Here is a 19,048-nt window from a genome sequence, read left to right as displayed (position 1 = left end):
CATACAGCTACCTTCAAATCCCAGATTGTTCTTAGGACAATCATTGATGTACATCACCACAACAAAAGCAGCAACGTTAGCCACCACAAACATCGGGACAAGCCACCAAGTCCATTGCATTTCAGTGTGTTCAACATGGTAGGGATATGTTGGCCAGTGATAGTTATTTGGCCTGTTATTCTCATTCATTCCTCTTCCTCGTTCTACATCCCCACTTGCCATCTTCCTTCAAAACAAAAAACGTTTCTTTAGTTTAAGAATGAAATTGGAATGTTTAAAAGTTTAGGGATTAATTTGGAATGATAATCATAATTTGAGGTCATGTGATGCAATTAACTCAATTGATAAAATATGAAGGAAATAGCGTTGTGACTAGTACTGTAAACGAACCGAATATTCAGCGAACCTTTCGGCGGAAAGTTCGTTTATTTATTAAATGAACGAACATGAACAGAGGCTCGTTCGTTCATTTACGTTCGTGAACGTTCGGTAATATTTCATTTATGTTCGTTTATTTATGTTCGTTTATTTATGTTCGTTCATTTATGTTTAACCTAATCTCTCTAGACCCATTTAAAATATTAAAGCCCAATAAATTTTAATCTGATACTTATAAATATTTTAAAAAATCAATTAATTTTAAATATAAATAAAAAATCTCAAAACAATTAAATAAAATATAATCCTAAAATTGTTAGGAAAAATATATTTTCATTTACGTTCATTTATTGTGTTCTTTTACGTTCGTTCATTTGTGTTCGTTTACGTTCATTTATTGTGTCGTTTATGTTCGTTTGCATCCGTTCGTTTATGTTCATTCATTTTTGTTCGTTTATCATTTAAATGAACGAACTTGAACAAGCTACATTTCTTAACGAGTGAACACGAACAAAAATTTCTTTTTTCGTTTATGTTTTTTTTGTTCATTTTTGTTTGGTTAAATTTAAACGAATGAATATGAATATACCCCATTCGTGTTCGTCCGGTTCGTTTATATGCCTAGTTGTTACTGAAATAACTCTTCCGAAATAGCGTAGTGACTGAAATAACTCTTCCCGAGCAGTCAAGTGCTTGAAACATAATATTCTAAAGTTCAATGGTAAAAACATAATTGAAGTAACAGTTTACTGACTGTGGCCGTAATTTATCCGATTAATAATTGGTGTGACAACAATTATCAAATCAAACAACATTCCACGAACCCTAACTTAGCCTAATTCCCTAAACAAGTATCAAATCCAATTATTTTTTATTTTGATGGCTTCGACGATTCCAACGAACCGGTTCTCCTCCGATGACATTTTGGACACGACGCCGTTTCTCTCATCAACAAGCAGCGCCTCACAGGACGAGCCCTCCTCGCGCCGAACCGTTCGTCGCCAGAGTCTTCGTGATGCGGCGCGGTTCCTGCACCGTGCCAGCAGCCGAAGGATGATGCGTGAGCCGTCCATGCTGGTTCGAGAAACGGCCGCCGAGCAACTGGAGGAGCGCCAGAGCGATTGGGCGTATTCTAAGCCCGTCGTCGTCCTCGATTTTATCTGGAATTTAGCGTTCGTGGTGGTGGCATTTGGTGTATTGGTTTGGAGCAGGGACGAGAGGCCTGATATCCCGCTGAGGTTGTGGATAATTGGGTATGCTTTCCAATGTTTCTTGCATATGGTTTGCGTTTGTGTGGAGTATAAGCGGAGGAGGAGGCAGAGCGCGGAGTACAGCCCATTTGATGCAGGGGAGGAAGGGGTTTTGAGTCCTGGATCTAGGGTGATTTCAGACCAGTACGTGTCATTAGCCCAATTGGAAGAGGATGGTGGCAGGTATACAATTATTTGATTCTAAGAGTTATATTTGTATTTGATGATTTAGAGAAGTTAATGGTAGTTTTAGATTTGCTCTTATTGGTTAATTGGTCGAATTAAGATGTATAGAGGAACTTCAACAGTTTTCGTTTTTGGTTAGCCATTTTGGAAGTCCGATAAATTATGCTTTAGGCACCATTTCACAGCAACCCAGAACAAGTTGCAATTAGGCATTTGATAATCTGCCCTATGCATTTGACATGTGAAGTGTTTGATAGTTTCATTATGATCTTTGGCATGTCTGTCTGTTTAATATATTATCTTGATTCTTGGATATATTTAACCTCAATGGTTATAGCTTAAGTTATACATGATACTGCATACCTACACTTAGTGGCTAATCAGTTGGAATTGATGTTTTCAGCAGTGTTGCAAAGCATCTGGAATCTGCAAATACGATGTTTTCATTCATCTGGTGGATTATTGGATTCTACTGGGTATCTATAGGTGGCCAAGCAATGGCTCGTAGCTCCCCTCAGCTTTATTGGTTAGTTCTTATGTTGTTCTTTCCTGCCACTTTTTTGTTGTTTGAAGTCTTTTTTCCCTTGTAACTGGATCCCAACTCTTTTAATGCTATTTTCTTTGCAGGCTTTGTATAATATTTCTCGGTTTTGATGTGTTCTTTGTTGTTTTCTGCGTTGCTCTGGCATGCATTATTGGCATTGCTGTTTGCTGTTGTCTTCCATGTATTATTGCAATCTTATATGCTGTGGCAGATCAGGTAACTTTCATCCTGATGCATGTAAGATCATCATGATTGTAAATGCCTTATTAATTTGTACTTGGTATTTTTGCTTGAGTATCTAGATAACTTGGGGAAGTTTCTGTCTTGTTGTTTGAATGTGAGCTTTGTACGTTAATGTAGTTCAACTTAGATAATTGTCTTATCACATTTAAAATGAAGTTGATAGAAGTTTGTTTTCAGAAAGTTGATAAGATATAATAGTGGGCTTGCCATGTGATGCATAATTTGAATGCTAAATTTTACTTGATGACCATGCTTTATATACTTCTAAAGAAAAGTCTGCATTTGTCTGAAAAGATTCAGTTAAGCACTTTTAAGTTAAAACTCTACAATCTATGCAGGTTATAAGGCTCTTGGCAGTTAATAGATTTACTAGGAACTTTTTTAAGCTTCTATTTTCTGTTTTAGCATACCATTCATTGTACTTGCTTCATATGACCACTTGCATTAGGAGGGAGCTTCCAAGGAAGACATTGATCAGTTACCAAAATTCAAATTTAAAAAAGTTGGCAATGATGAGAAATCTGCTGCTGCTGTCCAAGGACCTGTTGGGGGAATAATGACTGAATGTGGTACAGATTCCCCGTTGGAACGTGTTCTTCCCAAAGATGATGCAGTAAGTTGATCTCATTTTGGTTGTTTGTGCTGTTTATTTCTCGTTCCTTCCTCTTGTGATTTGCCTCTTTGGTACCAATTTGATGTGAAGCAGGCTTGTGTTTGTGATAATTCCATTTATTGGTAGTCTTCCTAGTTTAAGTCCCCAGCTGATATTGATCATGTGTTAATTTGTAGGAATGTTGCATCTGCCTTTCTGCTTATGATGACGGAGTTGAGCTGAGGGAACTACCTTGTGGTCACCACTTCCACTGTGCCTGTGTAGAGAAGTGGTTGTACATCAATGCTACTTGCCCTCTCTGCAAGTATAACATTTTAAAGAGTACAAGCCACGAGGAAGTGTAGAAAAACAGGAATAAATGATTCATGGTTATATTCGTGACCACTTCATATGTTTTTAGCTCGAGAGCATCATATAATGAACATCATGTATGCAGTTGATACAGGTTATTCCATTGTTGTTTCTTGTAGTGGTAGTTGTAGATGATGTTGTCTATCATAAGGCTGGTGACAGTCATGATGTGCTTGTTTTGGCCCTGACCCGTGCATAGTTGTCGTGTATATTAATGTTTCCGGCGGGGGATCGAGGCACTGAGACAAAGAACACAGTAGCTTTTTTTCCCGCTCTTGTTTTGTGTCGCAACTAGTCTTGTTTAAGGCTCATTTTTACTTTTCCCTGTATTTTGTATTTTATATTTGTAAAGTAATTTAGTTGAAAAAACCTTGTTGAACAAGAAGTGCAAGAGGTGTTATTACGTGCTCTATTTAGAAGAATTTCAAGAAATGAAGATGAATAAAATAGTATTCATAGTTTTACACTGGTTTTCTTTTGCATAGGGACGAGAGTGGAGGAAAATGATTTACGCTTCTTTTTTCCTGTCATTTTACAGAAAATTCACGACTTTTCCCGTTGACCGTAAAACAATTTATACTGAGTAGGTTCATTTTCCTTGAAACAAATAAAGAAAAATAAAAGAAAATGAATTCTGTAAAACGTTTCTCTAAACAAACAGCGTTTTCTTGCACGTGCAGATGCTGAGCCCAAATTTAGGTCCAACCCCAAAATTTACATTTGCAAAGTTTTTAAGCTTGGGTTAAGTTTGAAGGATAGGATTGTAAATGAGATGAGATATATTGAGTTATTCGAGATTGATTCGATCAAAAATCGACTCAAGTTCGAACTTGATTCCAATTCTTAACGAGCCAAACAAGTTACTTGATACTCAATTTGGAAAGCTCGCGAGTAATTTAAAAAAATAATATATTAATTTGTTTTATTTTTAAACTAAATTACTATTATATTACCATTAATATGCATTTAAAGTTTAGATTTGAGCTTGAATCAAATTAAGTTTAGAATATTTTGAATTTAAGTTTTTTCGAGCTTGAGTCGAGTTTCAATTTTTAATTTTAAGTTGAGGTTGAAAATTTTAAGCTTGCGACCTTTTGGGTCAAGTCAAGTTTCAATTTTTTTATTTTAAGTTTGAGTCGAATTTAAAAATTTTAAACTAATAAAATTTTGAATCAAATTGAATTTAATTTTATATTTTTCAAATCGAAAAGAGGCTCTAGCCTCGGTATACGAGAAACCTTTTAGGGTGCGTTTAGTTCACAGAATGTAAGATTACCAGGGAATATGATTACTGTGAATGTTGTATTTTGTGTTTGGTTGGCTTAGCATGAATGTAAGATACCGTGTTTGGTTAAAGGAATAAAAAATTATTGGAATGTATATTTGACCAAATTGTCCTTATTATATATTTGTTTTTTAACAAGTTGAAAAATATTTATATATTTTCTTTAAAAAATTTAAATTCATAAAATTTATATAATTTTTTTTACAAAATTTAAAATGTAAAAAGGTTTAATGAAAGGGTAAAATTTTATTTTAAACCTTGAACTTCATATAAAATTTTAATTATAACTTTTTTGTAAATCTAAAATAGTTTAAGGATAAATTTGTAATTTAACCTTCGTAGAATTTTTATTATTCAATGAAAAAAAAGGATATTTTTGAAAAAAAAAATTTAAGAGCATTTTAGTCCAAAACGTCGATAATTCAATAATACCTAAGAAAAGGAAGGTAGTGACATTCCCGGTAATATACTAAAAAAATCTACTATTGGTAATCTTACGTTACCGGGAATGAGATTCCCGGGCTAACCAAACGAAAATGTGGATTCCATTATATAGAATCCCACATTCCCTATCAAACACCCCCTTAATTCGTCTATAAGCTACTAGCCAATAACCCAATCCGAAACGCGGCGTTTGAACACAGTTTACTTCTATCACGCAGAGGCCGGGGGCGCTGTTTGAGCTCTAAGGTAAGTTTTTCTTTGCCAATTTCCTCTTGAAAATGGAAGATCAGAGCCATTATAAAAATGCTCCAAACGATTGTTTTTGGTTAGCATGGCACTAGTTTGAATATTTCTGTTGAATTATGTTTGCATTAGTTGGCGCTGACATTGTTCTCAAACTGTTTGATCAAATGTTTCAGTCAGCAGTGAAATGACAGTCCATGTATTACACCAATCATTTATCACTCAAGTTGTCTTTCCTTCCATTGCTTTTGAACAAGAATTCTCATTCCATTCATTTGAGAATTCTAACATGTTTCGGTTGCATTTTAAGTATTGTATTACAAACAGACAAAATGCTAGTGAGCAAGATCTTGCTAGACATATCTTTTGGGTGCTTCTTGTATTGTAGTTTCTATCTTAGTTATGAATTTGATTTTTTCTTTTGTTCATTTCTATTGATATCGTGAATTCAAGTGTTTGATTGTTGGCTTTAGCATGTTGAGAAGCTGGATATCCATAATATATTTCTTTTAATACAGCTCTGACCCTTATTGTGTTTTCATTAAACTTGCAGCTTGAGGTTCTGTTTTTAAAAAGCTTTTTTGAAATCCTTTGGTTGTCAATGTTACTGGAATTGTAAAAGTGGAATTTTCAGCTGCTGTCAATAACAATCTTGCAAAGATGCTAGCATTACCCTCAACAAGGTTGCTTCTTTTGTTTGGGGAATCATTACCCTCGTCTAGGTTACCTAATGTCTAGGAATGTTTGGGGCCAGACCCGTGTACGATCTCTGACTCAGGTTAATGCTGATAATGAACCTCTTACTCTTGCCAGCCTTGGTTTTAAAAGTAACTGTGAGAAAACAAACAAGAACAAAGCAAATAAAATTGAGAGGCTGGATGTTTCTAATGAAGCACCCAAAAGTAAGTCGGGGGGTGTTGGAAGCAATAGTATAAAAGCAGTGAAGGCGGTTGGGTGAAAAAATCACTAGAAATTGAATCAGCTCCTTTTGCAGCGAAGTCATTTTCTGAGCTTGGCCTCCCACATTTGTTGCTAGAGAGGTTAGATGCAGCGGGCTTCATGGTTCCAACTGATGTTCAGTCTGCAGCAGTTCCAACAATTCTCAAGGGTCATGATGTCGTGATTCAATCATACACAGGCTCAGGAAAAACATTAGCATATCTCCTTCCCATACTTTCTGAAGTAGGTCCGCTGAAAAAGAAATCTCCTAATGGTGAGGGTGAATCTGAGAAAAAAAAGGAGATCGATGCGGTTATTGTAGCTCCCTCTAGGGAACTGGGGATGCAAATCGTTAGGGAGGTTGAGAAGCTTCTGGGACCTGAAGACAAGAAAGTTGTTCAGCAACTTGTGGGAGGTGCAAATCGATCAAGACAGGAAGAAGCTTTAAAGAAGAACAAGCCAGCAATTGTTGTTGGAACCCCTGGTCGAATTGCAGAGATCAGTACAGCTGGGAAGCTTCACACTCATAGCTGTCGTTTCTTAGTTTTAGATGAAGTTGATGAGCTCCTTTCATTTAACTTTCGGGAGGATTTGCACCGGATATTGGAACATGTGGGCAGGAGGTCAGGTGCTGACCCCCGTGACTCAATTGCTAAGTGGGCTGAGCGTAGAATCATTATGGTCTCTGCTACAGTTCCGTATTCTGTTATAAGGGGAGCTAGGAGCTGGGGGTCTGACTCACTTCTTGTCCAAGCTAAAAAGGTCATGCCACTTGAATCTGTTGCGCCCTCTGGACCTGTTAATATCTTGAAACCTACATCTGGTTCAGACTCTAGTATACGGACTCAGGCGGCATTGCAAAGCCTACCACCTGCTTTGAAACACTACCATTGTGTCACAAAATTACAGCATAAGGTTGATACATTGAGAAGATGTGTACACGCACTTGATGCCAAGTCGGTGATAGCTTTCATGAACCATACAAAGCAGCTAAAGGATGCTGTCTTCAAGCTAGAGGCCCGTGGGATTGTAGCTGCAGAACTGCATGGTGATCTTGGCAAGCTTGCAAGGTCAACAACTTTGAAAAAGTTCAGGAATGGAGAAGTGAGAGTTTTGGTGACAAATGAACTTTCAGCAAGGGGTTTGGATGTGGCCGAATGTGATCTTGTGGTTAATCTGGACTTGCCTACCGACTCTATCCACTATGCACACCGAGCTGGTCGAACGGGTCGGCTTGGTAGGAAAGGAACTGTGGTAAGCATCTGTGAGGAGCCGGAAGTATTTGTTGTAAAGAAGTTACAGAAGCAGCTTGGAATCCCCATTCCCGCATGTGAGTTTACAGAAGGCAAACTTAATGTCATTGAAGAAGACTAGACTTTGAGTCTGCCAGGCGATACATGCTCTTCTTTTTCACTATCATATTTGGAACTTTACCCAGCACTTTTTCCTTCTATATGCCATGGTTATGTTATACCAAAGGATGATTTTGTTGCATAGTGAATATCCTTACATATAATACAATGAATGTAAGTTTATGCTTTCTTTATATTTAACTTTTTTTTTTGGGGTCGGGAGAAGCCAAACGTATATTACCTTTTGCATTTCGTGATGTATCTGAAGTATATTTGAGTGTTTCATTGTATTTCTTATTAAATTTCCATTTTTCCTTGATAAAAAATTAAAGGGTAAGAATACATGAGAAGAGGCAAATGTGGGTAAAACAAAAGAAATGTGGAAGTGTTTGAGAAGAACAATTAAACTATGTTATAAGTGCTATAAAGATAGATCTCCCAGTCAATCAGAGTTCAAAACTCATTATTTAAATTTCATTTGATTCAGCCTAAAAAAGTAAATGGTATAATACACTTGGTGAAAAAAATAAATTGAAAGAAAAATTGGGATTTGTTTGATTTGTCGTGAAAATAATACACTTATCTTATTAGACGTTGATTAAAAGTAAGAAACTAATTGAGTAGGTTTGTTGTAATGTAATCATGTTATTATCAATATAGATTGACATTCTCGTCACGGTTGTTTATGCTGCTTATCACATCTATTGAGACGTTTGACATGAGATCAAACAATTAAAAGATTATTCTGATACTATATATCGCGGAATCATTACTCTCTTCTCTAAAAATGCTGAGTAATGTGAATTTCTTTCTGAACAAAAACGGTGTGAATTGTGTTTTTGTCGAGTGTTTGATACGAATTCCCAGTCCAATAATCCTCATATCAGAGAATTGATTTCACAAAACATTAAATGGCATTCATTCAGCCTCCTTTGATTTAAGGCCGAGAGAGTTTGAAGTGGCACAAGGCTTTATTTATTTATTTATTAATTACCAATTACAAGCAAAATAAAGAAGAAGGAATTTATGTACTCAAAAGAAAGAAATATGATTTACAGCAAACCAGTTCGCAGTAATTAGGCAATCCTTAATCAAGTGTTGTAATTAAGGGTCAAGGGATCTTCCTAATTTACGAGTCAAACATCAGATATGTTATTTTTAGTTTCCTGGAAAAAAGAAAAGCAAATGGAGAAAGAGATCCTATAAGCACGGGAAACACACGAGTATATATAGCTCCCTGGAATCAGTGGTTTCCATTTTTCATTCATTAAAAACTCCAAACATGCCTCAGGGATCGCTCGAAGTTTCTCTTGTTAGTGCCAAGGGTCTTGAGGACATGGATACATTCGGTGAGTTTGTTGTTTTCAAATCTCACATGTATGTTTGTTTAGGGTTGGTAATGTAAATGGTATGGGAATGAGCAGGTAAAATGGATCCTTTTGTGATCATGACATTAAAAACTCAGGAGCAGAAAAGCAGTGTTGCAACAGGACATGGAAGTGAACCTGTATGGAATGAGAATTTCGTATTCAATGTGTCCAAAGGTGCTGAAGAACTCAAACTCAAAATAATGGACAGTGATATCGCTTCCGATGATTTCGTCGGAGAAGCCGAGTGAGTATTGCCAGTAAATTCTCAAGTGTTTCATTTGCACTACATTCACAAGCTTTTAATGGTATTTGCAGAATTCCTTTGAGGGCTGTATTTCGGGAAGGAAACATTCCCCCAACTGCATATAATGTTGTAAGGGACAAAGTATTCAAGGGAGAGATTAAAGTTGGTCTCACTTTCACCCCTGAGGTATTTCTTTTCCTTTTCCTTCTTCTCTTTATAGTTATGCACACACATACACTTTTTTTTTGGGTTTAAAATTCGGTGTCCGATTCATTGATCAACAACTCAGTTTGTTCCATTCACAATATCATTATTGGAATCTCTAACCTTACTTAAGTAATCTAATATATATAAAAAGACCAATAGGTGGTTGATATATACACTAATACTCTAATTGCTTCATAACAGGGTGGATCTTCCCCAGTTTTTGGGAGGGATGAATCTTATGGAGGGTGGAAGCAATCTTCACCCGGAAGAGTTGGTTTCATTTTTCAATCATATATTTAAAGGAACATATTTTTACCCGAAATTAAATTTGATTGTTTCGTGATATGATCAGCATTCCAGCGAAGATGAAAGGGACAACGGTCGTCGAAAGGGTAAATCTCATGGAAGGAGAAGGCACTCTTCAGATGAGGATTAGGCCACATGTGGTTTCCATCTTAATTTCCCATTATAAAAAACTTCATCTGAACAAGAGAGAATGGTTTTAATTTATTTTCCACATTTTACTGCTAATATTTTGCCCAAATAAAAGAAATGGTAACATGCAAAATTGTGTTGGGAAGTTTTCCTATAGTTTCTATGATGAAGATTTAGCTTAATTAAAAAAAAAACTTGCATAACAAGAAATTTACTTAAAAATATATATATATTTTACTTTCGATCAACATAAAAGAAAATATACTTCTTTCTTTCTATGAGACTAGGTTTATTTCTTTCCTCAATCAATTTGAGCCAAATCGAATTTGGATAAAACTTCAATAATCTGCACCTCGACATAAATTTTGAAAGTACAACAAGTTCAAGATAAAATCTCAAATTCGATGAAACATCCAAACTCAATAAAAATTAATTCTTTACATCAAAGAATAAGTTCTCCATCTCGAGAACATATTCTCTCTTTCTTACATAAAACCTCTTAAAAATGTATTCTTCAACAATGATTCTTAACTAAATTCAACTCTTACCCAAATTTGAATGTACAAAATAATTTAATTTTCACGTCAATAAGGTCATCATAAGTATAAACTTTGCTCACAGTTGTATCACCTAGTAATATCATGCTCAAAACGATCTCAATAATATAGTAGTAATTCTATCTTTTTCTTGTTAATCCATGTGACGAATTGGATTATCTTTTTCTTCTCAAATTTGTTAGACTCACGAAATTAAAATTTTGTTATGCATCCCAAAATTGTTATACCTAGGGTTGTTTTATCCAACACAAAATCTTTTTCTGCTTGATTTAGTCGACACAAATGTGGAAGCAAAAACATGATCTTCGAAAATTATTGAACAATGTAGAAAATAAAACTTAGCAACCTTTTTTTTCAATTTCATCTAACTCTAATCGATGATATCTATTCATAAGAATAGTTGATTAAAAAGGAAATTTTCATCACTAAAAATCTACTCAAATTATGTTTCCTACTCTCAATCAACATAATATAAGATCTAATCACAAACCCTAATTAATCATGAATTTAGTAAATACCCATAGAATGACACTCACTTGCAACTTTAAACTTACAAAATCCACCAAAAAGTGAGGTTTTATTCACTTCACTCTGCCACTTTATTCTTGTCTCTAACCTTAGAAGAATTGTCTTGAATATCACTTTTAAAAGGTTCAACATCACATACACATAACAGATGTTATTATAAATTCATATAGAGCATTCTAAATGTCTAAATGCAACTTATACCATGCTTGAATTTCATTGAAAATTGTACTTTTCTTCATAAACCCCAAACCCTAACTTAGCTATCATCCATTTCACAAAATGTTTCATTAATCTCATAATCTCCTAAGAATAAATGAAGGATCAACTTGAAAAAGATAGATACTTTACCTAAAAAATATTTTAAAAATTCAAACACACATTGGAATAATAGACAATCAAATGAAATTTACTGTAAAAAAAATAAATTTATCTATGAATAACGTTGTTATGGTAAAATTCTCAACAGAGATTATATTCGGGGGGGGGGGGGAACACCTGATGAAAAGAGAGGAAACAAAACAACCGCACTATAACTAAGCTACTGATGATCTGCCAGAAAGAAAAAGAGTAATCAGTTATGGAGGGGGTTTGGTCCTCCTGGAACTGTTCGATAGTACACTTCATGAACTGCTTCACTCTTTGCAGGGAAATGCCATGTAGAGAAACTTGTCTTAGTTGTTTGTTCAGCTTCATTGATTTTACTTCCATGGATGTATCTGCAACTTGAGAGGTGGATGGTGGAGAGTATGATCATAAACAACATAAATGAGACTTTGGGATTCCAAATCCGCTTCATATTAGTTTGAAGGAGATGGCCAGAAGAACTGCAAGATGATGAATTTATGGAATTGAGTTTGTTCACTTAAAAGAGGCAGGTGGGAAGTCTTTTAATATGGGATCAAGGCATCAAGCAACCAATGGTGAAGATGTTGTACAAAACTAGCAATTAATTCTGCTTTGTAAATAGCAGAAATATCCTTCAAGCTTTGGGTAATTCTGCCACCATGCCATTCATTACTCACTCCCAAAACAAACTGTATGAAAGTAGAAATCACTGATGCCACTTCCTCAAGGAGATTTGGGTGCTTTTAGGATGCTTAAAAGCTCTAGATTGTGAAAGATAGAAAGTGATCCAAAGGGGAAAGATATTTCAGCAGACGACAGGTTAAAAGTATTATGGTTCGGATGAAAAGTGTGTCACGGGCGGGAGACGAAGATCGGGACACGTGCGTATTTATCCGTCAAAGAGATTTTGTGAGGAGTTTTCAATTTGTTTAGATTACTTAACATGACCTAATACTTGGTAATGTTAAAAGACTTGATTACATTAATTGAAAAGATTATTTTTATAATGTAATAGGCTAGTTGACATGAATGAATAGGATTTAATATTGTTTTTTTATCTTAACCGTTGATATAAATCGATCTAAATCATACATTGTAAGATGACTCAACTATAAATAGAGAACTTTCCTATTTCATTTGTAGCATCTATCGCTTCTAAATAATACAATCAATTAACATTTATTCTAAATTTTTTCTTGCTCTTTACCTCTAGTGTCTCTCTTGTCGGTTTTAGTGGTATCTTTGGGTGTTACATTTCTGCATATTTCTTAGGTTATTGTGACTTGTTCGTTGTTTTGGTGAACTAAAGTTCTGATAAAATTATTCTACAAGTTGATTTAGATAATGGATTCAAATTTTATCGTCTAAAACCACATGAATAATCTAAACCTATGATAGTTGAATGAATCCCGTGAAAATGAAGCATGAACACAAAAATTAAAGCGCCTATATAATTCTTCACGCTGCATCTACTCACGGTCAGGTGTTGTGTAGCTCCAGGGAGATATACCCCTACTCGACCCTCCTTGAAGGCTGGTTCCATAACAGGAAATTTATGGAAAACATTTGTTGATGCTCTCATTTTAGGTCTTAATGGGACCTCAAATTAATTGGACATTAAATAGGTGGGCCAATCCTAATATGGATATATGATTATGGTGGGATCCATACTTACAAATTCTTTATGCACGTCTCTCTCTGGTCACAAACACTTATTTTAAGACGAATATTATTTATTTTTTTACAAATTTTAAATATAATCTTATCCTTAGAGAAGAGGAAGAAGGAAGATGAATACTCCTAGTAAGTCTAGAATCCATAACATAATGAAATACGAGGAAATGAAGATGAATAACTTGATCAACCGATCAAATATACTTATTAAAACTTACATGATTTTTAAAGCTTATCATTTTTAACAGCATTTTAATATAAAATCATTATCAAGGTTATTAAAATATGTTTAACACTCAAAACGTCTCACATGTAATATACCAACATAGACAACATCACATTTATAAAATTCAAGAAAAAATTAAGACTTCAAACTGTATTATCTTAATAAAAATTACCAAAGAAACCTATTTACTTAAGTTTTCCCATCTTCTCCTATTTCTCTACAACTTGAAGGTCCTCCTTTCCAACCTTGATTACTTAGATTCACAAAGTTTAACCCTTCTTTCCCTCAATTCTCTAGATTTGTCAAGAAGAGAAAAAAAATCAAAGGAGATGAAATAGGGAAATAGGGAAATAGGTGGGAGAAGATGAGATCACCCCACCCTTGTGTCCCTGTATCCCACGTCCAACTAATAAAAATTATATTTTCAATTCAGAAAAAAAAAACATTTTTATGGCCAATCGGCCTAATCCTCACCTGATCAAGTCCGTCTTCACTTAACGGGCCTAATCAAACTTACAAACTGATCCATCAATGGCTCGGATCAATACTTGAATGTTGACTCAGAAATTCAGCATTACAATCCCAACCAGAGATGGATTGAAGGGGCGGTCTCCCTGAAAATTTTAGATATTTTCTTTGTATTTACTAATAAAAATCTATTTTCACCTCCTAAAATTTTATAAATTCACCTCCCCTTATAATTTTATAAATTTGTAAAAAAAAAAAACCCTTTATTAAGGGATGCATATATATACTCAACCCCATAAGGTTCAAAACCAACAAAAATAAGAAATTTAAAACAAAGTAACAAATTTGGAATTATTTGCTAGCTAAAGTACTTGAATAAACGTATGATTCCTTAATCCTCGTCTTCCCCATACTTGTCTGCAACATTTAGAGCTTCTGGTTTGTCTTTTCTTTTGTAGCTGATTGTTTTAGGTGGCTCTTTACGACGGCAGTTGGTTTTACTGACAGAGAAACTATAATCAAGATAATCGAATCAACCGGCAACAATTCAGTAGTGTTTCAAGCCTTGAATACCCTTGTCTGGCCGGCATTCCGTCTTGCACAACATCCCACAAAGTATATAATTGACTGCCATTGAAAACATGAACTAAGATTAGCCTTTAACACGAAAGAGGCTGAAGCAAATTATCAATAATCTCGATGGAACGGAATCAAACCGAAAGTTCTTGCTATTTTAGTTTTTCATTAATGTAGCAGGGGAAAGTGATTTGAGACAGCCGGAGAAAATCGTAAACAGATTCTTACCAAGACGATGAATAATGCCAAGTTAAAGATTGCAACAACTCTCCACTCAGTTTTCATGTATTGTGCAACACCGGCCCTGAAAGGCGATTGGAAGAAAGCAAATGGTAGTGAGAAACGTATGAAGTAGAAGATCATGCAATGCGGGGACATTGAACTTCTTACTTGCAAGAGTCGCAATTGTAGCATTTCACGGCCCGAGTGTTTTTGTAAAGCTTGCAGTCCTTATTGGAACTAACTGGATGAAAGCTCAAGTCGTAATATGAAGCATTGACCACAGGATAACCACATCTGTGTTCAAGTTAAATGCATAAACATGATAAATACAGGTGCAATTACAGAGGTTCAGCCCAGCTGAAAACAAAAAGAAAGATGCTTACTCGGATGGCGGTCGGCAGCAACCAGCTTCAATTGGTGTTAGTTTTGCCATTTTATATTGCTTAAGAGTCTAAAAATCCAAGTCGAAAACATTAGAAAAGATGACAAGGAAACACGTAGCAGTCGAGAGTTAAAATATAGACCTTGAATTGTTTTGCTAAGTTGTTGCAGTCCTCTGATTTCACGAGACAACTCTTCAATCGCTTCCAATTATCGCTATTATTCAGCTGACAAAAATAAAGACTAATGTAAATATGGTAAAACATGGTGGAACATACAGTACCAACAAATTGAAGCCTTACCTGCTTTAGAAACCATGAACTATACTCTTTAAGTTGATACTCCTTGTATCTGATAAGCAAAGAAGATAAAAAAAGATTAGGGTCATAAACCAACCTTGTTGAACTGGATTACAAGACAATGATGGTACATTTACTTGAGGCAAGTATCGAGGGAAAAAGAACTGGAAGAGAAAAGCAGATTCGGCATATATTGCATTCTTACAAGAAAATCAAGTAAATTTCAAGCACCAAGTGCATGGAGAGAGAGGTTGGAAGATAGCTTTTCGGTTTCTTAAGATACAAAGTGCATAAAGACGAGACCAGAAACACTACAATGAACTAAATACTAATTATGACCCAAATGAAACGACCGGCAATCAGAATTTCCATTGAAGTGCATATTTCCTTACCTCAAGCCAGACACATTGTGACCGGATCCATTATTTGTTATGATGAACCTACAAGAAAAGGCATAAAATTAATTTGTATGACTTGAAAATAGTTGTAAAAAGTGGGGGGTAAAAGAAGGCCTTTAATGATACAAAGAAAGAAAGCATGAGAATGTCTCAATAAAAGTAAACAACAGGCAAATAAAACAAAATAACAATTGCATAATGCAGCATTGATTTGTTGCTCGACAAGTTTGAAGTTAAGATAATCGAATCATATTGACTATAAGACAACTAGTGTTTTCCCTGGATCACCATCTCGTACTAAAACCGGAATAATCTGTCTTCATACTAACCATGCTTTTGTAGTTTCATTTAGAACAACCATTTAGGGAATAGAACATGAGACATCGACATCTATTTATCATTTGATAGCAGACTTATGAAAAACAATCTTAGTTAAAAAATCACAAACACCTAAACTAGGAATGCCAAAAAGATAAAAGAAAACACAATAATGCAATCACTCTCTGTGCAGGTCTTGACTGAATATACACACAGTCGGCTTGAGTTAAAAATACTTACGCCAACACCGTGAATACCAGGATTGCCACTAGAATGATGCATAACAAGATCAAATACTGCAAGCCAATGAGTCAAGGGTGTCCAAACAATGAAATTAAGAATGAAAAAAAAGCAACAAAATATCCTGAATTCTTAAATAACTCAAAGTTATACAAGGATACAATCCACAATAGTATGGTGTTTTTCTTCAACGCCCCCCAAAACCCGATTATGGATCTAAAATTCAAGTAAAACAACACTAATAGTAAGTTTTCTATACAGAGATAGGGAATTAGAGTAATCATAAACAACAGAGTGATGAAAACTTACATTACGAAAATGAAAGCACCAAGGCCTAAAACTGGAAGAGTAAGGGATTTTCTGCATTCATCATGATGAGTGCTCATCCATACCCCAAAAATTACAACAGCTATAGCTAAAAGCTGCCAATGAAAAGCATATATAATAACTTAAATAAGGCAAAATATTTCAAAGTTTTCTCATTTACTTCAACAAAACCTAGAACTTTACTACAGCATCATCATTTAGATAATCAGAAGATCATGGTAAAAATGGTGACTTTTCTGCAAATTTATACAATGAATTAGCCTACCAGCATTTTAAAAATAAATTAACAGCATCAATCAGAAACCAACAACAAATGTGACCCAGAAAACAAAATCAACCCCATTTGTGATAATAGAATTGTTAAAAGAAAATGGAAAGAGAAACAAAAAGAAGAGCATACCATAGTAAGGAAGTTGATCCATCTGATCACAAAATTGCTTGTTCCCATACCCATTTTTCAGTTCGACTTTACAAAAAAAATACCAAAAACAAATTAAAGAAAACAAAGAAAGAGCTGATGAAGATGGGTTTTAGGAAATGTATAAAAACATATAAAAGGAGAAAAGAGCAGAAGTTCTTAGAAGTTTCTTGAGGAACTCTGATATGGCACTTGCATTGCAAGAAAAGATAGAGACCCAGCAAGGGAAGTAGAACGAGGTTTTGTATTAGCTGGGGAGAGAGAGAGAAGGGTAGTTTGGTCAATAGACATGCACATGACTCGTGTTCCCCCCCCCCCTTCTTTCCGGTAGCAGAAAACAGAAAGCAAGCTTTGGTTTTTGCTTATATCATCAGGATTTAGGACAATATCTAATCAAACAACGACTGAAGTAATCTTCAAAACTCTTTCAAATTGCCCAAAGATATTATCATATGATTACAAACGTTTACGGTTTTAAATTACAATGACAAAATGCAAAGTACACAATTTAATATAAAAGTTTGGATTTTGGTGTCATAAACAGATAAGGAAAGTGGGTCAATGTTACAGGAAGAAAATTAGAAGCAATTAAGCCGTCTTGGGCTTCAAATTCATTTCATTTTAAAGCTGAAACGTAGACTCAAAGGTAAATCGTGTCACGGATGACTTTATTGCCATTAAAGACGAACCAGCTATGACTTGAAAGCTTCCTCCTCTTGTCATTTATTTAAGGGTAAAGTACACAATTGGTCCTTTGACTATAGGATAATGTTTTATTGAGTCCATTGATTATTGAAATTACAAAATGATCTCCTGATTATAGGATATTTTTTTGTTGAATCCAAGAATCTCAAACGACTATATAATTCAAACGATTCTGGAATAAGATTTTATTATATCTTATTCAACATTTTAACGTTCAATTTAGACGAATGTTAAATTTTTTAAAAGAGGACCAATTAACTTGATTAGTGTTCTACTAGGGGTTTAGGGTTTTTGTAATTCTCTCAAAATCTATTTTCAATTTTGTGAACTTTATCTCTTATACTCAAAAATTTCTCATCAAAAAATTTCACGTAAAATTTGATGTGTTTGTTATGTTCTTTCTTGTTTATTTGTGATTATTGTCATTATCTTGCCTAACTATGTAACCATTGATATCAACGTGTTTTGGGTTTAGTTTTGTTCACGATAATGACAACTACGAAGTATGATATTTTGAAATTGGATCACAACACTAGATTTTCGTTTTTGCTAGTGAAGATACAAATAATTCTTATGCAAATGAATTTAGGCAACGCACTGTTGAAATTTGATCAGACGTCTTCATCTTGAATATCCAAGGAGAAAATATATATTAATAAAAAAAGGAGAAAACATATAAAGATAAAAAAAAAAGCCTTGTCTAATATTCATATGCATATCAAATCAAATACTACAAGATATGTTGAAACTAAAAAACTTGTACATGTCGAAAAATCTAACCAGCAAATTACATATGAAGCATAGATTCTATTCTCATCATTTGACAGAGGGTTTGTTTCTAGAAAGTCACTTAATCGTGTTTAAGGAAATTAAATTAGATATAGGGGGCATGTAAGTTAAATACAATAAATATGATTTATATTATATTATATTATATTTTATTAATTGCCTCTTTATTCGATCTTTAGAGATACTATTCTATATAGTCGTAATACTTTTACCACTGTCGAAATATATATGTTATATCCTTGTATGAAAAGATGAAATATCTAACGCCCTGAAAATTGGGACTTTAAATTTTGGGTTAGTGAAGTTGGGTTAAGATTCTATGGGGATCATGGGTTCAATTTTAATATGAATTAGTTTTTTTTTTTGTTACAAGAGAAGCCACTAGGATCTAGTGGACTGATCTATTTTAAGCCACTAGGATCTAGTGGACTGATCTATTTTCTGATGCAATACAATCAGAACTAAAAATGCTTAAAATTGTTGGTGGTGGTGC

The 19,048-nt window shown here is 34.5% G+C and overlaps 3 protein-coding genes and 1 pseudogene across 4 annotated transcripts; 3 read left to right on the top strand and 1 right to left on the bottom strand.

Annotated features, from left to right (window-relative positions):
* Positions 1 to 1,183: 1,183 nt before the first annotated feature.
* On the top strand, positions 1,184 to 4,029 carry LOC120139858 (E3 ubiquitin-protein ligase At4g11680-like). Of its 2 annotated transcripts, none has more exons than XM_039154973.1 (5): positions 1,184 to 1,811; positions 2,221 to 2,340; positions 2,442 to 2,574; positions 3,050 to 3,214; positions 3,391 to 4,029. In XM_039154973.1, exons 1-5 carry the CDS (start codon positions 1,258 to 1,260, stop codon positions 3,556 to 3,558), a joined length of 1,140 nt encoding a protein of 379 aa, XP_039010904.1. In that variant the 5' UTR covers positions 1,184 to 1,257; the 3' UTR covers positions 3,559 to 4,029. The 2 variants fall into 2 exon arrangements, with proteins under 2 accessions (XP_039010904.1, XP_039010903.1); XM_039154972.1 differs by having other exon boundaries at positions 2,218 to 2,340.
* Positions 4,030 to 6,094: 2,065 nt separating this feature from the next.
* LOC120139863 lies at positions 6,095 to 7,926 on the top strand (annotated as a pseudogene).
* A 1,182-nt stretch (positions 7,927 to 9,108) lies between these two features.
* On the top strand, positions 9,109 to 10,085 carry LOC120139984 (elicitor-responsive protein 3-like). The gene is made up of 5 exons (XM_039155068.1): positions 9,109 to 9,177; positions 9,253 to 9,442; positions 9,514 to 9,628; positions 9,851 to 9,919; positions 10,002 to 10,085. Exons 1-5 carry the CDS (start codon positions 9,111 to 9,113, stop codon positions 10,083 to 10,085), a joined length of 525 nt encoding a protein of 174 aa, XP_039010999.1. The 5' UTR covers positions 9,109 to 9,110.
* Positions 10,086 to 14,129: 4,044 nt separating this feature from the next.
* On the bottom strand, positions 14,130 to 17,404 carry LOC120139871 (tetraspanin-10-like). The gene is made up of 11 exons (XM_039154982.1): positions 17,044 to 17,404; positions 16,626 to 16,738; positions 16,478 to 16,532; positions 16,317 to 16,372; positions 15,753 to 15,800; positions 15,364 to 15,412; positions 15,205 to 15,288; positions 15,064 to 15,131; positions 14,849 to 14,974; positions 14,687 to 14,762; positions 14,130 to 14,509 (listed from the first exon to the last, which is right to left on the bottom strand). Exons 1-11 carry the CDS (start codon positions 17,095 to 17,097, stop codon positions 14,441 to 14,443), a joined length of 798 nt encoding a protein of 265 aa, XP_039010913.1. The 5' UTR covers positions 17,098 to 17,404; the 3' UTR covers positions 14,130 to 14,440.
* Between the last annotated feature and the right edge of the window lie 1,644 nt (positions 17,405 to 19,048).

This window comes from Hibiscus syriacus, unplaced genomic scaffold (genome assembly GCF_006381635.1).
Source record: "Hibiscus syriacus cultivar Baekdansim isolate YM2019G1 unplaced genomic scaffold, ASM638163v2 tig00110777_pilon, whole genome shotgun sequence".
NCBI classification, from domain to species: domain Eukaryota; kingdom Viridiplantae; phylum Streptophyta; class Magnoliopsida; order Malvales; family Malvaceae; genus Hibiscus; species Hibiscus syriacus.
Note: the sequence above shows the minus strand (reverse complement) of the source record. Positions and strands in the feature narration are given on the sequence as shown.